This window comes from Cryptomeria japonica, chromosome 3, assembly GCF_030272615.1.
Source record: "Cryptomeria japonica chromosome 3, Sugi_1.0, whole genome shotgun sequence".
Lineage (NCBI taxonomy): Eukaryota > Viridiplantae > Streptophyta > Pinopsida > Cupressales > Cupressaceae > Cryptomeria > Cryptomeria japonica.
Window position 1 is genome coordinate 760,457,366 of NC_081407.1, and position 10,873 is coordinate 760,468,238.

General features: G+C 34.2%; 1 protein-coding gene across 1 annotated transcript in view; it reads right to left on the reverse strand.

Annotated features, from left to right (window-relative positions):
* LOC131068859 (probable pectate lyase 18) overlaps window positions 1–10,225 on the reverse strand; it is a 65,849-nt gene extending 55,624 nt beyond the window's left edge. The window contains exons 1-2 of the mRNA XM_059217702.1: window positions 9,940–10,225; window positions 8,147–8,343 (exon numbers count right to left, since the gene is read on the reverse strand). Coding sequence (XP_059073685.1) covers window positions 8,147–8,343; window positions 9,940–10,225 — 483 coding nt within the window. The remainder of the gene's footprint in view (window positions 1–8,146; window positions 8,344–9,939) is intronic.
* Between the last annotated feature and the right edge of the window lie 648 nt (window positions 10,226–10,873).

Consider the following 10,873-nt stretch of genomic DNA (forward strand, 5'->3'; position numbering starts at 1 on the left):
TTAAATCATCTTAAACAATCACCAAAGTGTCAAAATTTTCAATCATCATCCACTATCCTCCACCATGTGATGAGAAAAATGGTATTGTGCATCTATATGCTTCATTTATACACAAAAAATTGGGTTTTGGCCAAGGTAATGACACCTTGACTCTCACATTGAATTTAAACTACTGCTTCAATAAGATCAACAATTCAACAAAAACTCTAAAACCAACTCGCCTCCTTATAGGCATTACTAATTGTCATGTACTATACCTCTACAATGGATAAATGACTACAACCCATCACTTTCTCATTCAATTAATTGAAACACTAAATAGGCTAAAGAAATAGCCACTAGTAGATATTTTATTATCTACATCTCCTATCCAATCTAAGTCAACAATCCCTTGTGAGTAATCACCATAGTATAAGATATAATAATTTATAGTGTTCTACATTCACCTTAAGTCCCTCTTAATTTTTGCTCAATGCTCTATGCCAATATTAGCCATATAATAACCCAAGGCTCCCACTACATCACCAATGTTAGCTTTATGTAAAACATAACATAAATTAGAATGTGAAGTAGACTAGTGTAAGGAACATGCAAGATATACTCTATATTTAACGGTGAAGACGTATATATTACTTAACTAATAACTTAGTACCCAAAAAAAAGAAACATTTCCTAGTGTATAATTCTCAATACTAAAATATTACAACACAAAATCAACATACTTAGTCTATCCCAATCAAAAATTTCTTATTTCACTCTCTTTTCAATGCCTAGGATGCATATAGGAACCCCTAATTGTTTATGTTGAAATGTAATGAAATTTGATATACCATATCTCTAATCATCCATTCATTGTTACCAAATATCAACATATGATCTATGCATAAATTGATAAAAAGAGATTAATTACCATCATAAAGTTTTATTTTTAATAATTAAATAGTTGCTAAGGGCCCAACACCCAATACAGTAGAAAGTAAAGTCTATAAACAATATAACACAAAAAATAGGGGAAAGAAGAAATAATTATCGATACCCCGATGACTACCATCTAGTACATAAAACCAACCCCACCAAAACCAAAGTCCTATATCCGACCAACTATATAGGCAACCAACACAACTAAGAAATACACTAGATTATAATACAAAGCATATGAATTAAACTTTTGAAACCATAATTTTGGAGATCATTGGACACCATATAAGTATTGCTTCAATTTATATGCTAATGAATCCTTGCCTTTTACCACATAGTAGTTTTTAGTGTAGGTTTTTTATTTGCATATGTTAGGGGTTATTCTTTTTCGTACATATATTATTTAAGCTTTCTTAGGTTTATTAGGAGTGGTTAATGTGAAGAAACATGGAAAAGTACATAATCTACATGTACCACTTTCTAACACATGAGTAATTGAGTCACTCACCCTCTTTTGGCTTGTTGTGCCTCCTTCCATAACTACTAGTTTGTTCTTACCTTTAGTAGGTTATAAGGTAATTGATTTTCTCACCCTCTTTTGGATTTTATGCCACTAATTATAACTTCTTTTCTATCTTCACTTAAGGAGGTTATGCTACATATTTTGACATTTATCAAGTAGGTAAAACTTCCCATATTTTATGGGTAGTAGGACTTAATGCACCTATTGGTAGCTTGGTGAGCGTATCAAGAGTATTCTCAAGTTCTCTTGCATTGTCTATATTGATCTTTCATTCCAGATTTTGGCTCTACTATTTGATATTTGATTAGCTATTAATTGTAGTTAAACATGATCTAGGTCAGACATGAGATTCTAGCCCAATTATCACTTCCCAAAGAATCTAACATGGTATTGGAACTTGTTGTCTAGTACAGTTAATTTAAATATCTGGTTTTTATAGATTTGAGACTAACTGATAGCTATAATATTAAAAAACCAAGTATTCTCTTCTCCTACATCCTTGCATAGCCCTAATAATAAGTACAATTTAACAAAAGAATAAGCATCCCTATAATCTACTTTGCATAGTTATATTCTTGGGAAGTTTGTGTGATTGTAGTATTTAGGTAATTTTGGCAGAATTTTCAATATTTCCAAAGCCTCCAAAAGGTTGGATAAAGTCACAATTGACTTTTTTTTCAAAAACATCAAATCCTAGAGAACAAAATTACAAGTCAAATGTTAAAATTTAAAAAATTTTACAGAAGCCATTTTAAATTTTTCATTAAAAGCTCATTTTTCACTCGCTAGAAAGAAAAAATATTTTTGGCATGCAAAAACCATTTTTAATAAGTTTGGCACCTTCCCTAATTTCAATCTATGTTCTCTTGCTCCTATTTCCATACATCAATATATATCCATTCTTATCTATATCCTATCTATATTTATATTCATACATTCTCATTATTTTTTGTCTTGTATTTGCATACATTTACCCATGATCATTGTATTATATATCTTTTTACAATGGACCATTTTTGTAGCATTGAGGATTGATCTTTCTTGGCTTGAATCTTAAGGAAAAATAAATTTATTTCAAATTTTAAAATTCTCCTCTTTCCTCATAGCCATTGGGAGTTGAGTTTGTAAAACATGGAATTATCTAGTATGGCTTCAAATTTAAAGACATTAATTGACCATTAAGCAATCATTGACTATTCATTCATATCTAGAATGAACATATGAACATTTTCATTTGGAACTTTAAATGGGATAAAAATATTGTATCAAAATCAACATCTGAGTATCTTTATCACAATCAAAAAACTATTCTAATTAAGGGAGTAGGAGAACATGACCATTGTTTATTTCACAGCCTCACATACCCCCATCCTCAAGGTTCCTTATGACCACTTCCTCGTACACACTCTACCAAATCCATGTCATACATCTTTGGAGAGGAATTTCACATTTCAACACAAGAACAGCATCCGAAAACAATAAGGATAAACCAGTCTAGCCACCAAAGTACAGATGAATAAAGATAATAAATCATCAATTCCAACAGTAAGGCAAGAAAATAATCCGGAATTGCAACACCAAATCAAAAGTGCAAAAGATCACAAGATCATGGCTAAACCTTCAAAGTCAAAGTAAAATAAATTGCTGGTCCCCAAAGAAATAATAAGAATATCACAACTGCACATAACATCACTATGTGACTAACATCTAGCCACCAACGAGGAAGGAAGGAACAACTGACTAGCTATTGCAGTAGCTCATCATGTGGTGCAACATAGTCACACTACCCACATGGCATGGCGGTGTGCACCTTGACATCACCCCACATCACGTCGTCACGCGGCATGGCAATACCCCAAGCGAAGAAAACACAAAATGGGTGTATCCCACATGGTAGTGTACCTCATGGAAAAAGCACGCACAGGTCACATCCCGCATAGCGACGTATCTAGAAGGATACTCGTCGTAAGTCAGAGGTATACATGACTAGGGTCCACCCACATGCCCACCACCACGTACTAACTGGCAGCACATGTGAATAAACCTACCTTTCATGAAGACAAGGCAAAGGATCCTCCAAATCACACCATCACTATACAGAAGAATCACCATCGAAATGCTCAAATAAAGGAGAGGAATAGGCTGCCACATATAAACCTATAAATAGATTCATCAAAAGGGAAAGTATTGAGTACACCTTTGATACAGTTTAATAGTACAACTATATCATTCCTCAAAGTAGAGAAGCTAAAGTCGCTTCGCGCCGACATTACTCGTACACCAATCCATACTATTCAAGGAACGGTTACTTCGAATACTACCCCTTAACATACTGAGTTACCACAACCCGAGGTTTGGTACTCAGCAGGGAAACAAATAAGCAACATCACATAAACAGTATGGTTTCCCATACTCATAAGCAACATATCCTCCATGGTTGATTACTTCACCAATCCATGGGTACATATAATAAGCACTGGTTTCTTACAATACACACAATTACACCAGTACTGGTTTAGTCACATTTATGGGGAGTACTTTTCAGTACGCTAACATCTATACAAGGAAGATTTTAATTATGCTTTCAATATAAATAACTGAATCAAGTTTACTCTAGATACAAGTACTGAAATTATTAACAATTCACAATTACTTAAGGAAATAACATCATTCCTATATCTTTCTCAAATTTCACTAAGCATTCGTAACGACATTACTTAGCTATGCAAATTCTTTTCCCAAAGAGAACTTTCATCTATCACTATGAAGCCAAAATGCAATAGTACAATTTCACATGTTTTATAAACATTCTATTTAAATCAATGCATTCTTTAATACCATTTCTAAAAATCTTATGATTAGGCAAAGAGAAGGGAAAGAGAGTTTGATAGCCAAACTATTTCCTACAACAATGCAAGATCAATAGATCACACTACATTATAAAATTTCTCACTATAAGCCTATCATTTTAATTACATGGTTTTCATTTCGCTACCGCTAGAAGGATGACAATCAGCCTAACAAAACACTTCCAATAATTATGGTTTCAACAGAAGGTTCTAGTTTTCCAAACAAAATAGAGATCAAGACAGGCAATCTTTTTGATAATACCAGACCTCTTGAGAACACTCTCTTATTCTTAATACAATATAGACACATGTCATAATTTGCAACCCACTATAGAAATCACATTACGATCAAAAGTAAGCGAGGAGCTATCAAATAAATAATACATCTTAATGCATGCACATCAAACAAGCTTTTCATTCGCACTTTCTAAACACATTAAGGTAATTACATATACCCAAAAACGAGTTCAATGGAGCATTTGCTAAAATAAATCTTCAATCAAATGGGTTTAATGCAACACATAAAATAATCTTTCGAGGAACACATTAATACTCTCTCAAAGCTACAATAACATGCTCCCCTTTAATACTTCTTCTACAAACCAAGCAGTTTCACATAATTCAACTATTCACATAGTAATGCACCTTACTAAGATAGAATTTAATTATGCTACTCCTACAAAATACACATGGAGAATTCTTTAAACGTACACATACAGTTTTCTCCCAATAACCAATATGAACTTTAAAACCCATAGCCCCTTTAATAATCTAAAAACATAAGTGTCATAAGGCTCACACAAGGGTTCAAGAAGTCACACCCTTTTCTCTCTCGCAAACAAGAAAACTCGAATCAAAGATAATTACACATATCCTAATCATTTTAATTTCTAGAGAGAGAGAGAGAGAGAGAGAGGAATGGTGATAATCATTTAATTTTCTACAAAATAAATATTCAATATTTGCCATACTAGTCCTTCAAGTGGACAACACTAAGCTAGATCATAATCTTCAACAAGCACGATACGCACTTTCAGATTCTAGACAAGCACTGACCAACCCAAATGGATTAGTCTAAAGAGTACAATACTCAATAAGGAAAGGTACATACGACTCTCTTTCAAAATATGAGTAATCGTAGACTCAGACATCAATAAGCACACAATGCACATATAACCACTCAAACACCAACATCAAGAAGGTGAAAACAAGGTGTGAACACGCACACGTTACACACCAGTTAAGGTCTGCTCACTCACTCACATGCAAAAGGAGGACAAGCATACACATAAGGTCGATACACATCACACCAATAGAGGGCACACACGACACCAGAGATCCCAATGTTTGCAACATGGGCTCTGATACCAAATGTAATGCCCCGCCAGGAAACCCCGAAGGGATAGGCCAAAATACAAGATTAGAGTGCAATAATTTTTTTTTTTTTAAAGTTACACCACATTAAGATACAACAAGATACCAAAGATTCAGATTACATAGCGGAAGACATCAACTAACACCTAAAGAGTTTCCCAACGAGATTACTTAAATTTCACAATTCGCTCAACTCACACAATTAATCCAATAAGCTAATTATCTTAATAACGAGATAATTCTTAATCAGGATAATTTCTTTCAGAAGATGGAAATATAAAGCACAAGCAAAGATTTATCCATTGAGATCTATTCATAATCTTCATTCAAGCTTTTGATTAAAATACAAGCCATACATCTAATATTCTAACACACTAGAATTTCATCATAAACATATGAGATCTTTTCAAGCATACTAAAATTCCTAACAACACCTGAATATATTCTATTACTCTAAGTTACATTCTTTCATTTTCCAATTTATTGCATTTAAAAGATGATTGCATACACGCATCTACGATAAATCTCATCTAAACCACTTATGCATTCGATCAAAATGGCATTCAAGAAAGACTGCATATAAGCATTTAAAGTTAATTCCATTTATCCACTTATCCATTCTAACATAAGCTATTCATCCATGATAAAGTTGAATAAGGGAAACATAAGAGACTAACATCACATAACACCATAATGATCTCGGAGTTCACCCCTAAAGGGCTACATCTCTGGGTCTGCTCAACTGCAAGACCCCTCTGATAATTAATAAAGTTAAGAATACATTAGGTTACACCATTACAATCCTGCCATCAAGGCAAAATATAAACAATATACAAATGACCACATCGGTCAATTAATACATAAACGATCCCTGAAAAGAAAAGGATCCAGCTGAACATAATCAAGCTAAGACAAAGGTCCATTGGAGCATCCACAAAACTGAGTCATCACCACCCAAGGTCTAACATGAAACCGATACTCACAAGGGCAAGAACAATAGGGCGACCCACAAAAGTGCTCCTAACAGGACAAAACGACAACACACTAGCGAATGTAGGGACAAGTGTCATCACACAACCTGGTATGGTTACCATGGCAGGTCTTCATAGGTCCCGGCCCCATACACTGGGTTACCCTAGCAACCTAATCCAAGCCTCCAGCCCATCCAAGCCTCATGTGGACCCACACATCCTCTCGTGAAGACAAGGATGATGGTTTGCCATTTCGGCCTTCTCACAGCATGTCGAGTCTGTGTTAGCACTCGTCCCATGTGTGAGGCACAAGTATCTTACTTAGAGATTACATCCTAATCTATTGATAGGTTATCACTTATTAGACTCACTTTCGACGGGTTACCCAGCAGCCACTTTCGGCATGACCCCCAATCGAAAGCCACTTTCCCATACGACACTAGACTATACTCAGACGAACTCAAAAGCCAAGGAAATAGACATGGTCAGACGAACGAAGTTCAAAAAGGAGGAAACAACCATCTAGTCAAACATGACTCGAAAGAGGTACACTTACTGACAACACTCTAACTAGAGACCCGACCAACAATGGTCAACCACAATTCAACATTCGACACCCACACAAAGGATATGACCAAATATGACACTACCACAAAACAATAGTCAACTTGGAACCGAGGACTGAAACAGGTACCCCAAATCAATCCATTCAATAGGGTCCTATCAAACAAGCATGACTTGGCATTACTTTAAACAAAAGCGAATACAGAAATTAAACTCGCATAGGCAATAACTGGAAAAGACAATATTTTCCCATAGCTTAAACCAATAAAGGTCGATCAAGTTTTCTACATGATCTATGTTTCCAAAATACACTAGCAGGAAATCATCATTGCAAGGTGAATACAAAATCACAATTTGCAATCGTACCATTGTCTATTTCTCAAACAGAGGAAAAATATAAGTTAACCATTCATTTTACTAAATGAGAATATCAGTAACTAAACAATTTTCCCAAATGGTACTTAATTAAATTTCCAAAAGCACATCGTTTAAATTCATCATGTCCTAGGTTAAATATTCATTTCTAACATTTCTAGATTAACAGATGGTTTCCTTGAGCATAAAAGAAAATTACTCAAACAATTATTAATCAAGGTATATATTTATTAATCCAAGATTAATCAAAATATAACCAATTAATATTTAATTGCAAAATAGCAATTCTAGAATTTAATTAAAAAAAAATTGCATTAATCATAAAATGAAATCGAATATTAATTTAACGTATAAATTCCCTTATACAATTAATTAATATCAAATTAATCATTACTTAAGATTTATGCCACATTAATCATAATTAAAAACTCAATTAAAAATTAACCTTGAACAATATTAAAATACTATATATATTTTTTTTTGAATTAAAAAAAATACATTAAAAAAAAACATTTTTTAAAAACTAATTAAAAAAACAATATATAATATAGGGCGGCGAAGGTCGGGCCCACCTCCCAACGCAGAGGGTTGGGCGACCCAAACCCTAGCCGCAGGGAACCCACGCGGGCGGCGCCATTGTGGTGCACGTAGGTTCCGCGGCGCCCTGCGGCCACCGCGGCCCCTACGGCCACCACAGTGAGCCCGCAGCAACTGTGAGCGATGAACGTGAGCGGGGGAGGGGAGGAGGAGGCAGGTGGAGCTCCGCTCCCTGCCCTCCGAACCCCAACATAAATTTGTTTACTATATTTATTTTTTTTAAAAACACAGTTCATTTTTTATAAAAACGGAATAACAAATGAAATGCTTCGAAATTTTATATTTCGATTTAACATACAAAAAATCCATTTTTCTATAATTAGAGATATGGGTTTTAAAAACTTCCTTTCAAAACAGCAAAACCCCATAATAATAAAAAAAAAAAAAAAACACAGTCTCATAAAGAGACTTACAATATAATCTCCGGAATGATAAGGTTTCCCAACCCCAACCCAATTTTTCAACAAAGACTCATATTGGGCCAAAAGAACCATTTTAACACAATGATTCAACTATGTTGGCAAGATCACCATTCATATGCATAGCTCTAAACCCACAAATCCAAAAATTAAATCTAAAATCAATTTTAAAAGATTGGATTTTTAACAACAACCATTTTTCATTCAACCAACAGAGCATTTCCATGGCAATAAGGAAGACAAATAAGGTAATTCCTACCTCCATACACATTCCTGGAAGAGCTTGAAGAAGAGCCCAACCTGCAAGATCCAGAAGAACTTCTTCCTCCCAAAACTCCAAAACTCCTCCCAAAAAATATTTTTCCAACAACATCTTTTTTTTTCCAAAAAAAAATTCCATCCTCAAAATTTTCCAAGAATTTAGGTTATAAGGAAGAGTTGACAAAAATTCCATTTTTGGAATTAAAATTTTTATTTAAAATAATCTTCCCAAAAATAATTCTTTTCTAACTATAACAACAAATTAAACTTGCCTTTCAATTCAAAATTGATTTTCTCACTCAACTAAAATTTAACCTTTCTATATCAAAAATGCCAAAAGATTAAATTAATTCTACTGCAATTAAATTTAAATCTTTCTTTTTCAACAACATATACAAAATGCATTTAATATTCAAAATCAACCATTTAATTGAACTTACTCCCAATTTAAGACGAGCAATCCAATATCAACGATAATCGCATAACAAAATCCCGATTAATTTAGTCCATTAATCTTTAATGCACAACCAGATATTTAATCAAATTAAATACTAAGGACTAATAATCAATTTAACCATACACACCAAGCACACAAACCAAGAAAGTCGATCAGCCAGACGACTCACGAACCCAACCAAAAGGAAAAACTGACGATGACAGACGATGCTCACTTGAGCACGACTATGGTCAACTAGGGTCCTACAACCAACTAATCCAACTCTAAGGATTAAAGAGGTACACTCAAACCTGCAAATCCAAGTGGAGACAAACCTCGCACTCATGCTGCGTTGTACCTGAAATCTCTTGCAACCAAGAGTCATACATGCATACATATATAAACTTAATGAAAGCGTTAGCCCAATATTAATACCACGAAATAGGGACACTGAACAACTTGCATACAACTAGTGTGAAAACCACATCAATAGCTATGCATTAAATCAACACATCTGACTATAATCATTATATTATGAAAAACTAACTAAGATAAAACCGAGATTAGAAATTGATTAGGGAAGGGGTACTACAAATCACATATTGTATTGTAATGCAAGGTCCATTTGCTATATGAACATTGGCGCCTCTACCATCGATTGTCTTGTAACTATTCATGATAAGCTCCTCCTTGAGTTGATTAAGCATATCTCTTTGGAAAATAATCCAGCGAGGCTCGGTTTGAATAACAGTGTGCCGCAGAGTGTCAGGTTGAGGATTGATCAGGTCATCATCATTTGGATCTATAACTATATAAAATCTCCCATTCTTACCTCTGATGGTGTTTTTGCCTAATCTGATAGCACAGTCAACTAGTCTCTTTCTGTTAATAACCCAGTTGGGATAACAACGCCAACAATCATCAATGGGGTTCCCCATTCTACACGAGCTCAGCTACCTTCTCAAAGTATCTAGACTCCTGTACAGTAGTTCTTGAAATTTGTAAATAATCTCAAGTGTCTGGAATATATGCTAGCTATAAAACAATGCTAGAACTTTGAAGTTTTATTAATTGAACTGACTTAAATATCTTTTATGTGGTGAATTTATCTTACATTGAATATATCACAACAACGTCAATTATTAACTATCCGATGACATGATGATATGACGAAGAGAAATTTGGTCTATAATAGCTACGTGCCAAGTACAGATAAATGAATAATAGTATAGAACATACCGTAAATAAAATGTCGAGCAAAAAACATAGGAATGAATAGAACGCATTATAATAAACTTTGTGATTTAGCATTTCATATTAATGTACTGAATGGAGTAAGACATTACATTTCATTTCCATACCACCTTTAATAAATTATCTAAAGCATCTGAAATGCAACATGCTTACCATTCTACAATCTCAGCTACAAGCTCCAGTTTCTTTTAGTAGTCTTGTATCTTTCTTGAGGAATGAAGGGATCAATGTATCCTTTATCTGGTCATATCTTTTGAGCTCCTTAGAGGCTTATCAGGAAACGTTTTTGTTGTTGCATCCATTTGTCTATCTTATTAATGCTACCGATAGTT